At 45.3% G+C, this 20,028-nt stretch overlaps 1 protein-coding gene across 3 annotated transcripts in view; it reads right to left on the bottom strand.

The window, feature by feature from the left end:
* The window catches only part of LOC147237209 (pre-B-cell leukemia transcription factor 1), a 54,367-nt gene that overhangs the window by 5,961 nt on the left and 28,378 nt on the right, over window positions 1-20,028 (bottom strand). For 2 of the 3 annotated variants that reach the window (XM_086145424.1, XM_086145442.1), the window contains exons 3-6: window positions 7,275-7,519; window positions 4,506-4,696; window positions 2,727-2,862; window positions 104-263 (exon numbers count right to left, since the gene is read on the bottom strand). In XM_086145424.1, the coding sequence (XP_086001550.1) occupies window positions 104-263; window positions 2,727-2,862; window positions 4,506-4,696; window positions 7,275-7,519 (732 nt within the window). The remainder of the gene's footprint in view (window positions 1-103; window positions 264-2,726; window positions 2,863-4,505; window positions 4,697-7,274; window positions 7,520-20,028) is intronic. The other variant, XM_086145432.1, reaches the window with a different exon arrangement.

Below are 20,028 nucleotides of genomic sequence, written 5' to 3'. Positions count from 1 at the left end.
GTGTGTGTGGGTTGGGGGAGGGGAGAGTGTTGCGGGAATGCACAAAGAGGACTGACATGTCCAGTAGCATAATCTGAGCGGAGCCAGGGACTTCCTGTCTCACCTGCTGAGTTTGGAGTTGAGGGTGAATTTGCTTGGCTTCCGTGTGAGGATGCATTAGCCGCGTTCACGGCAGTTCTCGCTGCGTACATGTTGGCTTCCTCTTGGAACTTACCAATGTTTTTCTTGTATCTGATTCTTTTATTCCCAAACCAGTTGGAAACCTGAGCAGACAAACAAGAGAATGTAGTTTATTGCCGGTGAAATGGCGACATGCCGCACGCAGCCTCTGCATGAGGCATTTGAACAAACATGCATGGTCTTAATGGTGTGTGTGTGACTGCAGAGCCCCCCCCCCCCCCCCCTCCCGTCAGAGGTATGGCTGCTGTGAATCCGCATTAGTGCCAGAACAGAATGATTGCCAATAACAATCTCATTATGTCACCACGACTGCAGCTATCATCAGAACTCACGCGTGCACCAATCAGTCAACATCCGCTAACACCCATTACTGCTAATGGACTCCCAGATGAAGCTGGGGCGGTAATCCCGGCGCTAATGATAAACAACATTAAAATGAAAACCGAATCAATCCTGCAAAGTTTCCGGCACGCAGAGTAGGTAAACATTCCCCTTTATGGCGGCCGAGAAACAGAAACGCCACAAATCATTCCGCCACCCGAGCAGCTCCCACAATCAGGCCCCGGATGCATCCTCCAATCATCGGGTATAAATTAGTGAAAGCGATCGAGAAAACAATTCATTCACCGGGTGATGGATTCAGAACACACACTGCTTGTTTTGCCACGTCATCGGCGTGGCCGGCCTTATTATTGATTTTAACGGGATTGAAACAAATTGAAACGTCTCGACAGGGAAAACATGACAACTTAGATATTTCCCTATTTTAGCCCACCAGCAGAACAGATATTTGATTAGTTAAACCCGGACTGACGGAAAATCAGAGTGAATCGGTCGCTGCGGTTCGCTCGCTAACGGGGTTAAATTCAATTTTTGCGTTGGTAACTGGGTTCCCCCAAAGAAACGGTTGGTGATTTAATAAAACCAACAACTGTTCTAGGACTGTCGGGAGGTGGTTTGACAAGATAAACAGCAGCTGTGGCTAATTTTCCTGACAGGTGCCGTAGAAACTCTGCAGAGGACGAGGGTGCAGCAGGATGACAGCTGCGATGGGAATCTTCGACCGGCATGCTGCCTACGCAGTTAAGGATTAGCCTGTTCCGTTGACGTTCTCTTGTGTTGTAAATCCTGTACTTCAAAAACAAAAGGGTTTGATACTGGTAAAAAATTTTTTTTTTTTTTTTTTCCAGTTAGCTTAATAAACATCTTGGAGCTTCACGAGCAAGGCTAACAAGTAAGCTCATGACAACCGAAGTTCTCGAGAACTCTCAGGGTATGTTTTGGGTGTTCGCACAACTTGAATGCTACGTGTATTCTCAGCTCTAGACGTTGAATGTAAGGAGCCAGTTAGCCCACAAAACAATAACAAAGGAGATATTTCTGCTGGTTTCCTGCATTTGTAGACATTTTTTTGTCTGCTGATGTTCACGGTTGCTCGTGTCATGTATGCCCCTTGCTTGTTTTCTTCAGTCAATATTCTTACTTTTCTTTCTCACCTCAGCGAATGATGAAAGTTTTACGTTGTTAATTGAGGATCGGCATAATACGTTATAAATGAGCCAGAGAAATCTAAATCTAATCTCCTGAAATCTAGTGGGGAAAGTTCAGGATGCACCGACCTTTCTGGATGTGCAAATAGAACCTACGGTGGCCTGCAGGCAAATTCTACAATGGTCACTGTTTGCCTCTTTATATGTCACAAAGGGAGAAACAGTTAGCTGGAAAAATTAGCTGCAATTGTTTGGAGAGTGAACATAAACTCTTTTACGCTAGACCAGCGACTGCTCATGCTACGCTAACTGAGGAGCTGTTGCAGAAGAAAGAGCCGATCTAGAGAGACGGAAACTGGCATGGAGGCCAAGCACAGAAATTCAGACGCTAATTTTGGCAACATTGGCGTTCATGATCGTGTGGGAATCGACGTTAGGTTACCAAAAAGAAGGAGTCGGGGCTCCCCCTCGAGGACTGAAAAAGGACTACCATCTCGGGTGAAACCGACAGCTTTTATGACTTCTATATTTAATTTCTTTCAATAAAATTCTACACATCAGACCTTGAAGGTGCACAAAAAGATGCCTGACGACTAAAGGCGGTAACAGGATTCAAAGCTAAAATTTCTCTTCATTTGATAACGATTTAAACCCGCGACGCGTTGGCGCTCACTCCCGTGTTCCCAGTCATGAAAGTAAATGTACTTCACTTACTCTGAATTAATTCGGTGCCAGACAGAAAAGCCCGTTCCACCATATGATAAGACAAAAACTCTGACAGCCGCCACGTCTCTCGCCGGCAGAAACAAAGAGTCATCGGTCAAAAAATAGCTTTGTCGGGTTTGATTTGCGCTACTAGGAAGTTGTGACGTGGCATATTGATACTCGGAGCACTTTGTTGTCTCAATGAAAGGTGGCACGGGAAGATTAGAGCAGCTGTCTGTATTCATGACAGCCTTTCTTGAACAGGTTACTTGCCATGAGTCTCATAGCAGCCACGTGCACGCTCAGGCGCTGTGCCTGGGGGTGCGGCCGGGCGGGTTGGGTGTGTGATACCTGGGCAACTGTGATGGCGCATTTCTTCGCCAGCTCTTCTTTGGCCTCCTCGCTTGGGTAGGGGTTACTGAGGTGCGAGTAGAAGTACTCGTTCAGGATCTCCGTTGCCTGCTTGTTGAAGTTTCGTCGTTTCCGTCTGGGAAAAATAAATACATTAAAAAAACGCGTTATCGATCCACTTCGGTTATGAATCGCTGATGAATAATCGACTGCGGGGCGACCCCTGGAATATCATTATACCTGCTTTTATTTTGAAATCTGTGGAACAGTTCCGTGGTAATAACTGAACAAGGGAGAGCAGTGTTGTTTTTCCGTGATATAAAACATATGAGTACATTTATATTACTTTTTTTCAGTTGAACAAATTGATCCGTGAATTGATTTTTGCGAGTATGGGGGTTGAAGAATGCACTGGCTGAGGTAGAAGTGACCACTAGGGGGCAGCAGTGGAACAATGGGGCGAAGACTGAGCCGCTGTTTAAAGTTGAGCACTCCTGACAACAGTCGCTCTCATATCAAAACACGTTCATGGGATTCTTGTGCCTTTTTCGTTTTTTTTCTCAAGAAGGCGGTTTTCCGTTTGGAGCTGGCTCCAATTTCTCTGTGTTGCATTCAAGTCCCCCCCCCCTGCTTATTTGAGTCCCCTGTCCCGGACGAGTCACGATTCCAGTGCCTCTTCAGCCGTCTTTTTTTAAATGACCTGCAACATGCCAGCAGCAGGTGAGTCTCCTGACTCTTGTCAAGGCAGGATTTGAAAAACGCCTATTTATTTCTTCTGCTAAATTATTATGGGATGTCACAGATAGTGTACTCGGTATGCAGAGGTTTTTTTTTTTTTTGACACATTTCTGATTTGAAGGATTTTTCAAGTTCATGCATTTTAACACAGGAAAAATAAAGATCAAACACACACGCTACACGCATCTCAGCTACGGATCCGACATGAAACACTAACATGCACGCCGATCAAACACACACACACACACACACAGGCATGCACGCACAGCCGCAAACACACTCCGTCGGCGCAGATGGATGTCACATGCCGATGCCCATGAGTTGCTGACCCTCCACCTCCCCACGTCTCTCAGGTCATGCCTGCATGTGCCACATCGAAAACAGGGCTTTACATAAGCCAGAAATGTGTGTGTGTGTGTGTGTGTGCGTTTTTTTTTTTTTTTTTTTGGGAGGGGGGGGGGCTGAGGGGGTGTACCCTGCAAAATCTCTCTCCATGCATCTACTGGTGAGGAGATTTGTGCTAAAATCTGCGTCCCGCATTCCAAAAGCCTGCTTGAGAATATGTAAATGCGCACAGCACGGGCACCGGCACGCCAGTAGATTAATCAGCGAAGCCGAGCGCGGCGGCGCCTCTCAGCCGGCGAGCGCCTTCCCCTCGCCGCCCTGCCACCATCATTTGCAAGAGAATGGATGGGGGAGCTTTGTGAGGGAGCCTCATTTAAATATTATGCCTCCAACTCAGACTCTGAGTGAGATTTATCCTCGGAGAAATGTATGCAAATCCCCGGCGCGCGTCAAAAGGAACAAGCGATTACATTTAAGAAAAAAAAAAAAAAAAGGAAAGCAGTAAAAAAGAGGGGGAAGCAGCGGGCTCTCATTGGACGAGCATACGGGTCCGAATGTGTTTCGGTGGGTTTGCGGCGTGACAGGCCTCCCACATCACCCCTTCATATGGATATGAGGCCGAGGGGGAGGCGCGCTAGGTGGCTTCACACACACGCGCACCAACATGAACACGCACGGTAAAAAAAAACAACACACCTGGCGTCGAGGAAGCGTGAGCGCAGGATCATGACGGCCTCACAGGTGCTCTGTTTCAGCTGCATCTGGATGGAGCTGAACTTGCGGTGGATGATGCTCACCATGCGCTCGATCTCCTTGGGCGAGATGGGACGCGTGCGCGACTGCTCCCGCAACAGGTTCATCACATGCGTGGTGAACTCGTTACACGCCTGTTGATTTTGGACACACACAAACACAGTAGCAGAGAGGTTCGTTTAGGATGGGACGCAGGAAGTGAGCCATTTAAAGTCATTATTACAGACAAACACAAGTCGACACACACACACACACACACACACACACACACTTTGACAGTTTGTCATTAAAGGTGTGTTTGTCACTTTTGGGATGGACTCTTCCCCTCCTCCACCCGCCCCCCTCTAGATTGAATGGATTGATCCGATGCAATGAAAACCACTTTTCTTGTCACTTAACAGAGCAACAAATACAGGAACAAAAGAAAAAATAAACATTTTTTTTTCAATTCAACCTTCATTTTCAAGAACTGGATTTTTCTTCTTATTTATTTGTTTTTTCAAATTCTGATTGTCCAGCCAGCCTGTGTTTAAAACCTACGGATCGGCCAATCCTGGAAATGTATCGATGTAAATAATATGATATTGCTAATAACATATTTATCAGAAACTGCCTGTGCTCCTTGCTTTATCCATTTTATTTATTCAAACAAATCAAAGCTAAAAAAAATTAAAAAAAATCTGCAGGATGGAAATAAACATAACAGCTGGAAATCACTGAACAAAATAAACTGGTTTTAAACTGCAATGTCATGACCCCATCAAAAACTTTGGATAATAAAACAGTTTTATCTAAAATAACATAAACATTTGTAAAAGTGATATTATCTAAATAACAAAAAGAAGACCTATAACTCTGCAAGAAATTATTTTAAAGTAAAGACTGTATGTCTGACGTGAAATTAATCAGCAGATAGAGATAGCCTGACAAAATATCAATGAGACACTGCAAATATATACATTTATCGAATTCTTAATTTTCAAATGACAACATTTTAATCCGGAATAACTTTATACTTAAATCGGGGGGGGGCTGCACCGAGTTTTACTCAAAATGGCACCGGAGCTTGTGCAGACTCGCTGTCGGTCACATGACCCCACCATTCCCAGCAGGTGAAAAGACTGGGAAAATTATTTTGGAACGCGGCGGTATGATTTTATTTTATTTTTTGCATTTTTACCCCCCCCCCCTCCGTATCGCCTGCTCTGCAGACGGAGGGGGAACAGGACTGATCAAAAAGAGAGAGGCTTTGCTTCCTGCCGTTCTACAGGAAGTTGTCTCACGGCGCCGAGGGGATATAAGGCCTGATCCATTTCATATTAAACACGGGCGGCGACAACGGTCTGTAGATGACAGCTGGCCCCCCCCCGAGACGAAAACACACCGCCGCGTTTCATCCCCCCCGCCGCCACCGCCGCCGTGTGACACCAGGCGGGAATCTGCCACCGCCACTGTCTTCCCTTCTTTACTTCCCTCTCCCGCTCTCTCTCTGGCTCCGTGCACGTGGGGGCTCCGTGCATGTCTATCTATCTGTGTGTTCATCTGTCCTCCGTACAATATTGCACAGGGAATCTGAAAGGAGATTCTTGGCATTTACATGTATATATATTTATATATATACTGTATTACATGTATATATATGGCAGTCCAGAATGTCAAAAAAACAGGAAGTAAGATTGATTTTTGATTGATTGATTGTTGAAGACTTGTTTGTCTGGCTTGTTTCACTTGGATGTTTGTTTGCGGTAATTTAAACAAAGCAAATATCGAAGTCCAAACAGTGCGGGCATAAATAAATCCATCGGATCTGTGATTGATGAAATATTCACCCTGGTATCGGCGGACTGATCCATCTCTCAGATGACGGGGGGGGCAACGAGTATAAACAGCAGACTACAGGACTGTCTCAGAAAATAAGAATATTGTGATAAAGTTCTTTATTTTCTGTAATGCAATTAAAAAAACAAAAAATACTTTTTCATGATATTCTAACATTTTGAGATAGGATTTTTGAGTTTTCTTAAGATGTAAGCCATAATCAGCAATATTAAAATAACAAAAGGCTTGCAATATTTTAGTTGATTTGTAATGAATCCATAATGCATGACATTTTTGTTTTTGTAATTGCATTACTGAAGATAAAGAACTTTATCGCAATATTCAAATTTTCCGAGACAGTCCTGTACAGCTGTACCATCACCCTTTAATAAGTGCAGTACTTTAAGAAAAGTTATACAAAATTATTGGTATTTTTTTCCAACGTTGTGTCAATGCTTTCAGACCTTTTACAGATATATTTTCATTTTCAAATAAGCCATCAATAAGAATATGCATGAAAATTTTATGTTACAATCAGAATGGGATCGGCCTTCAATATCAGCACCCTAAAACATCAGCATTATTTTGCTGTGTGATCACATTGGTTTATTGGAAAAACAAAGTTATTATGTTACGCAGTGTCTGTTACTATTTTGAAATCTCTCACCTGTTCATGCCCATCAATAGCCGTATTTTATTTACGACAAATTCAACACAATCATCGTATTTGGATATGTTTTTGACAGCCGATCGATGCGGCTCATATTGATCGGCCCCCCCCTGACGGGGATGAGATCGACATCGAATGGCGGTGCTCCTGGGGTTCGTGCGCTCACGGTGATGGGGTCTGATCTTCTGCAGGGTCACAGAACACAACGCGCCCGCCGCCCTCACCTGTTCGTACTTCTCCAGCTCGGTGTGGTAGATCTGTCTGATCTGCGACAGCTTGGCTCTGTAGTCCGAATGCTCCGCCGAGTTGTCGGCGCCCACGCCCCCGGAGGCCGCCGCCGCCGCCGCCGCCGCCGCCGAACCGCCTCCTTTCTCCGGACCGGAAACCCCTTCCGCCAATAGCATGTTGTCCAGCCGCATGAGCTGGGGATCCGGCGGCTCCTCCTCCTGAGCGCCGCGGATACTCAGCACTGCAATGACAGGAGAAGGTCGCAGGTCAGCCGCAAAGGTCACACCTGCGGTGGCGTGATGTGCCATAACCAGCTGTCAGCGGCGGCGGGGACGGGGAGGGGGGTGGTGCTGGGCGCCGCTCGCTGATGCTCCAGATCAGCACCTTAAACGAGCCCCGCTGAACATTTAATAACCCGACACGGAAGAGTTTTTACGTCCCGTGGCATATATTAGATCACACACAGACTGCGATTAAATCAAACACACATGCACATACACACACACACACACACACACACACACACACACAGTCAGGCATCATCTTCAACGGGCCAGAAATAAAGGCCTCAGACTCTCAGATAAATCACCTGAGTGCCTCTGACAGATTATTTTTTCTTCTTTCTTCACGATGATTTTTATGGTCAAATTTTGCTGATATTTGAAAAGAAAGAATCTTTTTTTTTTTTTCAAAAAACATTCTTCAACTATTTTTTCAATTTCTGGTGGACGTCTATGCATTTCTCTCTTATTTTTTTGCACAAATTATTGATATTTTCCAACCATCTTTTCAATAACTCACTTTCCATTATTTAATATTTTCTCCCTTATTCCTTGAATAATTTATCTAACCCCCTTTTAAATATTTGTCAGTTACTCCCAGCCTTATTTGGTCGTGAATTTTCCACATAATTTTTTTTTTTTATGCAAACTTGTTGGGAGACACAGGATGAAAAATTTATATCAAGACATAGAATTTCAACCCCCCAAAAAAAATCTGGGTGTAGAATATATAATTATCAGGTAATGATCCATCTATAAATCCCCTTGTTACGCAGTGACACATTGCTCTGCTCCAATTTCACGCCAACAAGCGCCGCCCCCTTGTTACTCTTGGCTCAGAGAGCAACATTTATCCAGCGGTTTGTTTTCTTTGGCAATCCATCAGATGAGTCAGAACCCCCCCACCCTGGGCAGCTGGCTGACCCCCCCCCCCACGTATAAACTGATACCTGATTTAACATCCCCCTCCTCTGACAGAGAAGGTATGCGGGGGACGATTTGAAAGATCTCATATTTAACCTCTCTAAGTGCTGCTGAGGTCACTAACCGACCCCCCCCCTTTCCCTTCTCTAATGACGTCACCTCCTAAATCAACCCCCCTTTCCCCCCAACACACACACACACACACACACCATCACCTCTGGAAAAACATCTGCTTCTTATTTAGTTCACTGCCGTCTTTTTACTTTGCCCTCCCCTCCGTTTGCAGCCTGCTCACTCTCTCTTCTCCGTTTTCATATTGATTAGTGACCGGGATCTGATCTCCAAGGGGGGCGTTTTTGATTGAAGCAAGAAAAGATCAACCCCTCCTGCCTCATACACTCAAAAAAAAAAAAAAAAAAAAAAAAAAAACACACAGATGACAGAATGCCCAACTATTACTATCATTGCAATCATATGACGGTTAAAGTAGGATGAGGGAGTGAGGTGTACACTGAGAGGTCAATTTCAAAAAGAACACGTGACTTAGAAGGTGGTTGAATTTAGTGTGTGTGGTGGAGAGAATTGAAAACCGACGGAGTGAATGAGCGACGAGGGGGCCCCCCCCAGCCCCCCCAACACGCCATCGGTACCCCCGCCCTCCACTAGAGGTCTCCATTGCCATGCTCAGCGGGCCTCCAGTCCCACCTTCCATTTTCTGAGGTGAAAGTGCTCCTCGGGCTGGAAGTCTTCCTTCCCGTCTGCCCGGCATCCATTTCAACGTCCGCCTCCGGGCCGAGAGATTTCGGCCGCTCGGATGACTCGCCGACTTGACCCCCCCCCTTCCCCGCGCCCAGCCCCACGTGCACGCGTTGCAGACATCCAAAGCGTTACCGGTTGTCATTTGTCTGCATGTCAGTGAAGAGGAAGGGACAGGCGAGCGGCGCTTCATTAATGCAGAGACAAAAGCCACGCTCGCTGCATTAACCCCAGACTGCTGTCCGGGGCGGCGGCGGACACACACACACACACACACACACACACCAGGATGAGAACCAGGCCTGCTGTACGAGCGGGGGCTCCCTAAGCCCCCCCACCCATCACACACATACACACACACATATATCCTACCCCCTTTTTTTCCTGTGAGTAGACTAGAAATGCAAATTTGGCGACTGATGGCGAGTGGATGGGGTCAGGGGGTCGGGCCGGGGGCTCGGCAGGAGGTAGATTGAGCGCTAGAGGAGGAAAAGGTCGTCTCCTGACTTTACCCCCCCCCCCTTCCAAATCACTCTGGTGATGCACAGGCAATAACCTCGCCTGGCTCCCTCCACACCCGGCTCGCCACGTTTTGGACCCCCCTCCTCCTCCCCTCGTCCCTGGCAGGAACCGGAAACTTGTCCGTTATTTGGCTGAAGCCCCCCCCCCACCCCCCCTACCCCTCCGCCATCGCCCGCCCGTCCGCTCAGCGGCAACAGGAAGTTCCCCTCCACGGTTACCAGCTCATAAATACCACAGTAAAGTGAGTGTTAAAACAAGACGAGCTGCGTTCTCTGGAAGCAATTTTCAGCTGGAAAACAACCCGAAGCAGCGGCGAGGAGGAGGAGGAGCAGGAGGGAGGGAGTGGGGGTGAGGGGGGGGGGGGGACAATTTGTGCAAAAATGTGCACATAAGGAGCTCCATTTTCTGTTCTTTTTTTTGGCAGGGGCTCTTTAAAATTCTGCTTATTTTGTCACCTGACCCCGTCCGTTAAGAGCGGCGGATGGGGGGGAATCGCTGATGGGGCGGGAGGAGGGAGGAGGGAAGGGGGGGGGGGTCATAGAAGTTATGAAGTTATAAAACGTCTGGACCTTCGCATGAAAACGGAACATAAAAACGTCCAAGGAACCCAATTTGAGTCACGGCTGCCAGATTCCAGCTCAACGTTCACCAAGTGTTTATTTTCCTTGGCCTGAGGCGCCTCAGACATCAGGTTCTGGGTCGAGGGCGGAGACACACACACACACACACACACACACACACACACCTCCGCTGCAGTTTTTTTTTTTTTTTGCTGGATGTGTGTCTGCAAAAACCCAAGCCTCGCAGGTTACGTCAGTCGGACCATGTCATCCTTCACGGATCCGTTGGTGAATGACGTCGACGAGGAAACGCCCGATATACCGTTTTTCAGTTGTTTTCAATACCAGACTGCTGCTCGACGTTCGTGTTTCAGGTCCGAAGTTCGATTCTTCCGCTGGCATTGGGGGCGAGAGGCAGGGTTTTACCGGGACGGGTCACCAGCCCATCAGCCAACCGTTCACCCTACTGACAGTTCAATGAACCTGCTGACTGTTTTTGAACTGTGAGAGGAAGAACCTGGACAGAACCCAGGCAGGAGAGCGAGAAAATGGCCTCCCTAGAAAAGGCCTGGCCGCGGGTCATGCGATTACACGACTCGGCGAGGGGAAAATTCGCCGTCTAATGGTCGCCTAATTGATCCGGATGCACTGCAGCGCCCGTCTCTCCCCCCCCCACTGGCACACTGGTGGTGTAGCTGAAAATGACTTTGCCACCCGCGGACAAACATCTTTCCCGAGCAGGCCTGCAGCAGCGTTGAAGGGACGGCAACAAGCTCTCTTTCATTTATTGATATTTATAAAAAGCTAATGAGGAAACATGTTTTTCCCGACACATTTCGGAAGCTCACCCTCGGCGTGGTGTTAATGCGTCGGGAGGAGTTCCCTGAACGCCTCACCAATCTCCACTTTACCGATCAATCGAACAGCAAACGCTTGAATTTACCGATTGCAAAGCCTTCACTTTTCCAGCAGGCTTGTCTTTTGAGCTAGCGCTAATCTTGTAGCTAGCTACTAGCTTACAGATTTACTTTCCGTAAATGTAAATATTATGGGAATTTATTGCAATCTTTTTTGAGTAATTCTTCGAAACTGATATAATGGCAGTCGTTTTGTAATGAAAAATATATTTATAATAATTTATAGTAATTATTTGCTTTTATCATGATTTTTTTTGGTTAGCTATTTACCATTGTTAGAAATAATATATTGATTATCCATCCATCTTCTACCACTTATCCTGCACTCAGGGTTGCGGGAGATGCTCTCCTATCCCAGCTGTCGTCGGGCGAGAGTTGCGGCACACTCTGTACTGGTCGCCAATATATTGATTATTTTTACAGAATTAAGCCATTTCTATAAGATCAGACTAAAAAAACATTGCCAAAACAAATTTCCACAACCGATCAGCATCTGCACGGAGGCAGAAACATCACAATCCCATACCACCGAATGATCAATAATCCAAATCGATACATTTCACGGATCCCGAAACGGGATCTTTCAGCAGGAAACACCGGAAACCCTCTCCTTCTGCTAAAATGTCAGCGACGGAGACAACTGGAATGCGGGGCATTTATTTAACCCCTACCACACGCACTTTTATAAATCAAATAGATATTTAATAAAAGCAGAGCGCTGGATACTCAAGCGTCTGCTCGCCTACTCGGGAGTGTTTATCTTATTTCTGCGCCCGACTCTTTGAGGATGAGCTCGGATGGGGGGATGATTTACATCCCTTTTTAAGGGGAAGTGTCTCGCTACCCTCCACCCCCACCCCTTATATTCTCCTGCTCGTCCTCCCTTCACAGGGAGCAGCAAGTGCGAGTCGTGGCCTCCTATGGGGACGGAATTAAAATATCTGTCCGCTAAGAGAAAAGAAGCCACATTATGTCAGAACAGGAAGTCCGGCGTGGCCGGCGAGGGGGCTGGGTGGGTTACATCCCCCTCATCCCCACCCCGGCACTAGCGGTCCACAACAGGAAGTCATATATGCAATAATTCTAATTAAGTGCTATTGCTAGTAAAAATACACTCTCAGTGTAGGGTTTCTGTAAAAGCCCATGGGTGGTGGCAGCGGTGGCGAGATTACATCCGGGACGTCGCTCGCATCCGCTTAACAATGCACCCCCACCACCCCACCCGACCCCCTCACGGCGTGAGAATCTATGGGAGAAGCGCCGCTTCCCGCTCGGCCGCCCGCAAATCCCATCCTCTCAGATTAACGGAGGGAAATGGCAGCTTGTCAAAGACCGTTGCCACATGTAATCCCCCCCCCCCCCGCATTTGGAAGGCATGTCAACGGGGACCGTCCTTGGGGCCGGATGTCATGGCGACAGGGTGATTGGAGTGTGTGTGTGTGTGTGTGTTTGTGGGTTTGGAGGGTGGATATTTAATTAATGATGTTAGGCTGTTCTGTCACAGTTTTGTAAAATGGACGGTCTGTGACAGAGACTGGGTGGGTTTAAACTGCACACCTCTGGAGACTACAACACACACTCACACACACACACACACACACACACACACACACACACACGCTGAGCGAAATGTGATCCGCTGTGTTGCGTCACGGGCGGCAGCACAAGGGAGAGCCGGCCAAAAGCGACACATGACGCGGGTCAGGTGACAGCATGTCCAGGGCGGATCAACAAGGCCTGACATTTCTTACAAGCGCTTTTGCTGCTGCTTCTTGTGTGTGTGTGTGTGTGTGTGTGTGTGTGTGTGTGTGTGTGTATGTGTGTATGTGTGTGTGAGTGTGTGTGTGTCCACAGCCGCTCCCACAAGTCTCACAAGTCTCTAATGTTTGTGGCCGTGAAACCAACCCCAGGCAACTGAAGGGCTGTTATTGTCTACACTATGGCGTGTGTGTGTGTGTGTGTGTGTGTAATACTTCAATTGTTCTATCTCTAATATCCCCATTTTGCCATCACTTCATTCCCTCAGTGGATTTGAAAAATGTTCAAGATTACAATAATCAATGAATAATCCCACCTTTAAAAAAAATTGTTTTTCACTGATTTTCACACAAACATAGTGTGATTTTTATTAATTAAAATAAAGAATTGAGGGGAAAAAAATTCAAAATTGATGAAAATTAATTCAGAACAATCCCACAAATTTCCAAGAAATTAACATTAAATTAAAAAAAAAAAATTACATACACCTATATTTACAAAAACTAGTGTGTATGACATTAAAGAGACACCACGACAATCAGCATGAAATGACCACAGTTCTGATCCAAACACCAGCATGTCCTCGCTAATCTGGAGAAATTCCTAATTTGGAGAATTCCAAATCAAAGTGGGTGCGTGCATGTACATCTGCGCGTGTGTATGTGTGTGTGTTTCCTCGCGCTGCTTCCAGGTCGTCGTGTTCTCAAAACCCTGCAACACATCTCACTGTCAAATCGGCGGGGTCGAATCGGACGCACCTCTCGAGGAGACATGATGTAATCCCGGCCTGGATTACCGCCCCTTCCCTCCCTCCAACCCCTGCAACGCTTCCGGTCGCTCTGCCCGCTCAGATTTACACTGACAGCCCCCCGGCCCTGTTTGTTTGCGGCTTCGCTTCCACCCCGGCTTTGGCGAGTTAATAAATCAGAGGAGCTCCCCCCCTCCCCCCCAGCGGCGCGGTGGTCCCGTCACATGGCTGGCGCCCGAGCCGAGGCGACAGCTACATGCTAATTCAACATCGACGTAATTCATTATACAGTCAGGAGTGAACTGGGATGGAAAGGGAACCCGGAGACACCAGGGGTGGTAGTGTGTGTGTGTGTGTGTGTGTGTGTGTGAGTGTGTGTGTGTGTGTGTGTGTGTAGGGGGGGTTACATGGGTCAAACTGTTAAAGGAATCTCCTGTTGGCCCCCGTTTCCCCTTCAATCCCTCATTAGAGGCTGTGACAGGAAAGATAATCCAGACAAAACAACAAAACAATCTGTGAGGAATTACCCATCATCGATATGCCCCTGACCTCACCTGAGACAAAAATGAAATTAAAACAAAACTGGTATTCATTTTCTTAATATTTGCATATATATTCTAAAAAAAAGACACATCATAAAATGTACATGAATATTTGTGGGGAAAAAAATCCCCGTAAATCTAGAATATCAATGAAAAATCTGAAAATCACAAAAAAATGATTAAAATGCTTACCAAATAATCAAGACAAAATTTAAAGAAACATTTCTTTTAAATATCAGCAGGGTAAAAAAAAATCTCAAAATGGGCATGAAAATATTTAGGAAATGGAAATGAAATGTAGAATACGACAACCAAAAAAAAAAAAAAAAGACAATATATAATATGTCCAAGACATTGTTGGAATATATGAAAAAATTACCAACAAAAAAATCTAAAAACTGTGGCCAAAAGCAAATAAAATAATAATAATAAAAAAAAGATCTGCAAATTCAGACTGAAATGAAAAAGAACTCCAGGATGCGACAGGAAGAATGTGTAAAATAATCCCTGAGATATTACCCCAAAATAAAAAAAAAAATAAATCCAAAATAATCCAGGAAAAATAAAATCAACAACTGTCTGAGAGAAAGTCTAATTAGAAGGATAAGATTAATCTGGGTTTTACTGCTCCTTTACTGATCCCTTAGACTAGAGCTTTAGAGATTAGAGAGTTAGGATTTGATATTTTTTTTAAATTACCTATCAGATGTGAGGAAGTGGAAAATGAAGCGAAAAATAAAAAGCCAATTATAGCAACGAGATCTCCTGCTCTCCAGCTGTTACTCCCGACCGATGTCTTCATTTCCTGTTTGAACTCTCCCCCCCGCTCGGAATGCCTTCCAAAACGCCTCACCTTTCCCTGATCAATCAACGGCCGATAGATTGCCAATATTCAGGAATAAGCCGTCTGATCTAAAACCCCGACCTATGAAATCCACTAAATCAGTAAATTTATGATCTGTCACGGCGGGAATTCAACTCACAGCGCCATTCAAGGGTCTGTAACAATGTCGACGCTGCTGTACTACACGGTAATTACAATGCAGTTACAAATTAAAACCAGGCCCGGGCAACGATTCTAAAAGAGACCACGAAAACAAGGATGTGAAAAGATGTGAATGCCTCGGAACCGGCGGCCGATCCACTTTTGGACTCTCAGAGGACGGTTGGGTTGTCAACAAAAAGACGACTACAATGTTATGACATTGTAATTACACATGTAAACCAAGCGGAGGGTAATAAAGATGTCGGAATTTGGTCGATCATTCCAGTCTAAAAACGCTCAGTTGGTTCATCGATGATGAATGCATCGAGGAAATTTCCCGGAGGTTTGGATGAGAGGGTGACGTCTCGAGATGATTGACAGGTGTCTCATCCAGATTAAGCCACGCCCCTCCGGACTGAACGGTGTCTCTTGATAGGACGGCGGCCCGATCGCCGTCTCCGCCGCCGTTCTTTCCATGAGTTCTGGGCAAAAAGGGGGGGGAGAACCTGACAGTGAAATATGTTCCCCCTCTGGCAGTTCTGGGAGGTTCTTGTGTTTATTTTGGATCCCGGCGTCTCCAGAACCTTCTCACATTGTTTCTCCCTGGCCCCTCAGAGATCCGGGTTCTTCTTCTTTTTCTTCTTCTTCTCCTTCTCTTTTTGTCTTTTCTTCCCCCTCGGCTTCCAGAGGCGTCTCATGGTCTTCATTAGCGGAAGAATCTGGACTGCGTCCCGACGACTCGCCCCGCCCGGTGCGGAGGAAAAGGAGGGGTGGCTTGTCCCTGCCAGACGCCATTTTTTTTTTTCCAGGCGCCATCCGCCGGCTTGTTCCAGAAAACTCGGTCTTGACCTCAACTGTTTTTGTCATCTTTTTGATCAATAATCTTTTTTTTTTTTTTTTATTTAAAAAAAGTTTTTTTCATACAGGCAGCCATGTGTAGAGCCATTATTATTCAGAGTTAGGGGTGAAATTAGAAAATAATTATGCTAACAGTCAAAGAAAAATTGAAGATCAGTTGAAAATTGAACTGAGAATGATAAAAATGTATCAAAAATGTTCAAAATGTATCAAAAATGTTCAAAAATTACCTTAAATTTCAAAGAACCTAAAAATTAGAGGAAGAATTACGTGAAAAATGAAAGAAAAATTATGAATAAGGAAAATAAATCTAAAAAAAATGTAGAAAAAAACAGTCCTAAAAAGTCAGAGAAAAAATTCCTGGCGATTAAAATAAAATTAAAAGAAAAAATAGCTACAAATAATTCTGAAAAATTCGGAAAATAAAACAATTCTGAAAAGTTAGAGAAAAAGAAAAACATCAGAATTTTCAGAAAAATCTGAACCCCCCCCCCCTAAAAAACCTGAAAAAAACTTTTCCTTTGAATCAGAAATAAACTTAAATTACTGAAAAATAAATTCCTGACAACAAACTATTTTTAACTACATTTAAAGTTGTGACCTAAAAGATGAGGGGACAGGATTTGAATAACTGGATGATTCAAATGAATTTAATAGATTTAATCGAGATTTAAGGGAAACGTCTGACTCAACTCTTAACTTTTAGGAGAAAGTTAAGGGGAAATACAGGGCTAAGGGTTTTATTTTGAAGCCAAAGAGCCTCCATCCCAACTATGTTGCCGGGGGAAACCAAAGCCCAACCCAACGCCCACACAAGTATATATCCATCTCTATAAATATATATGTATGTATGTATGTATTTATCTATCTATCGCTCTATGAATGTATGAATGTATGTATATACACGTTATAAATATATGCATATATACATAATACTTCAGGTCAATCATGTGACAGCTGCGAAGAAATGCTTTGACCTGCAGATTGAGAGCCCCCCCATCCCATCTTGAGTGTGTGTGTGTGTGTGTGTGTGTGTGTGTGTGAATGGGGGGGTTGTTTACAGCCGGCGCAGCTCCATGACTGGGGTTTATGTAAAAGTGATTAACAGTAATTAATCCTTGATTAATCCTTAATTAATCCTTAATTAGCAAGTCGCAGGGAATTAAGCCACATCTGGAGCGGCTGAGGCTCTGCAAGTGCAAGGCGAGGGCTAGAGTGCACGGATACGGGTGCACGGTCGAGGGTGCGCACCCGGGGTCTGCCCAATGATGAGATAGGGTGCTTGTGGTGTGAACAGCTGATGGCTGAGTAAAATACCAAGCAGAGAATAATATACATATATATATGTGTGTGTGTGTGTGTGTGTGTGTGTGTGTGTTAAGCGGCAGAAGATGGATTGACAGATGATATATAAGTACTTATCTGTTAGTCTGTTTGTGTGTGTATACCTGTATTTATACATGTATATATACATGTGTATATATATATATATATATATACATACACACACACATACACACACACATATATATATATATGCATACATATCATGAATAAATATAAGCAAACAATGAACAATGTAAATTATCAAGAATGAATTAAAAATAAAACAAACTGGGGACAATCAATAAATAAAATCCAAACTCAATGAAGCTGTTTGTAATTGTTTTTAAATATATTGGATTAATGAGGCACGAAACCATTTATGAGATGGCAAAAGAGCGCGCGCACACACACACACACACACTCACACACACACGCACGCACACGCACACACACACACACACACACACACACACACACACACAGAGTCATGTCTCCAGGCTGATTGATGCAGGAGGACTGGTTGTGATCCAGGTTCCATCACTGTGCTGGGTTGGAGGGGTGTGTAAGCATGTGTGTGTGTGTGTGTGTGTGTGTGTGTGTGTGCTCTCATGTGCACGTGTCACCCAAAGTATCTCTGGTGCCCCCCGGAGAGCCCCTCCCTCCTCGCGCCCCGTTCCGCTGCTCTGCATTAATTACACACTTTAATGAGCTGAATTATTAATGACGCTGCCGCTCTGCGGTTTAAGGAAGCGAGGGGAGGCGGCGGCGAGGAGGTGAGGAGATGGCGAGGAGGAAGCAAGGAGACGGCGAAGAGGAGCGTCTTCTTGAGCTGAGAGAAAGGACCGATTCGTTCACTGAAACGCACCTGAATGCATCTTGTTCGAGACGTGTCGTTCGCCATTATTTAAACTATTTACCCTTCTCACGGGGTCGTGGAGCCAATCACAGCTGCCCATTGGGGCAAGGGGCGGGCTTTAACCTGCACAGGTAGGCTGTCAATCACCCAACCAAACCAATCGAAACCATAATCTTCGCTTTTCGAAACAAAATAACGTCTTTTCAGGATTTTTTTAATTCCAGTATAGCAGGACAACAGTAAGGCCATGCACTGCATGGGGCTGCTTTTCTGTGAGTGTCTCTCTGAGTGCACAATCATATCATGACCCAGCAGGACCCTAGCTGGACCCGGACCCCCCCCCCCCCCCCCCCCACACACACACACACACACTCCACCACACCCAAACCAACCACAACCACCACCACACTGGTTCCTCTGGAAAGCGGGGAGCTCATTACGAGGGTCCTATTTGGGTCAGGGAGCAGACAGGAATGTAGGTCAGAAGCCCCCCCGTCAATCAAGAAAGTGGGTGGGCTGATGGAGTGCCAGCCTTCCCTGCGAATCAAGCGGACAAACTTAATTAGAGCCACGCTTGTGAGGTTTCATTTCACCTCCCTTCCCCCAACGTCAAGTTTAGGCCGGCAGTTGAAGTCACATGTACTTAATTTCTATGAATATCTGTACTTTCATCATGTTTCAGGAAAATGATTGGTCTTTTTTTTTTTTATTTGATTTTCCCCAATTTTTGCATTTTTTTTTAAATGTATTTAATTTCAGTAAATCTCCATTTTATTCATTTATACCTGACACCCCCCCCCCCCCCTAATTTTGCGATCATTTTCAGGCAATAATTTATTACTGAAATTATAAGTGATTTGCTTTAAAAAATTGTTGTTTTTTGCTGATTTATTCTCTCGCGGCTTTCTTTCATTTCTAGGAAACATTTTTAATTATTCATTTTCTAATCAGGGATGTGTTTTTTTTTTTTTTTTTTTTTGGCTTGGTCTCAGGTAATTAATTCAAAATTTTTCGATAACTAATTGATTTTCAGCCGAATTCCGGCTCATACACAAAATAGGAAAATCTACAAAACACAAAATAGGAATAAATCTACATTTTTACAAGAAGAAGAAGAAAAAGAAGAAGAGGTCGCGCTGTAAGTGTGGTTCGGTTGGCGAGCAGGTGACACGCATGGGGCCCGCAGCATCCCCCCCCCCCCCAAAAAAAAACACACTTCATCCAGATGCTGTACTTAGCTCCTGCACGTTGACATTCGTCTGAATAATGCTATGCTAATGCTCCAGGCTACCTGTATTTACCCCTAAGTGCAGTCGGCAATCTGTTGATTGCAAGAAAGCAATTTTCCTGAAGGGGGAGGGGGCGGAGTCGGCAGCGGCGGCGAGAGTGACTGAATGAGAGGGTAACAAGAGATCTTCTTTAAGCCGAACCGAGGCAATTTACAGGGGCCGCCAATTTTCCCCGGCTGTGAAAGGAGCGCTCGCTCTAATTGCGCTCGCACACCACCATCAAGGGGGAAGGGATGGGGTGGCATGTGTGTGTGTGTGTGTGTGTGTGGTGTGTCTGTGTGTGGGAGGGGGCAGAAAATAGCAGAGCTGCAGCCCTCGAGCGTGAAAAAAAAGCCGCCGTTAAAAAGCCGCGCCTGTTATTGAGTCTGGAGGATCTGAAAACGCAGAGGAACCTGCAGACGAAGGAGATGCTCTTCTTTGTGTTTTTT

The sequence above is a fragment of the Fistularia commersonii genome, chromosome 1 (assembly GCF_037954325.1).
Source record: "Fistularia commersonii isolate RoL2024-O1a breed Wild chromosome 1, RoL_Fcom_v1.0, whole genome shotgun sequence".
In the NCBI taxonomy this organism is placed as follows: Eukaryota; Metazoa; Chordata; class Actinopteri; order Syngnathiformes; family Fistulariidae; genus Fistularia; species Fistularia commersonii.
This window is presented reverse-complemented; position numbering and strand designations above follow the sequence as displayed.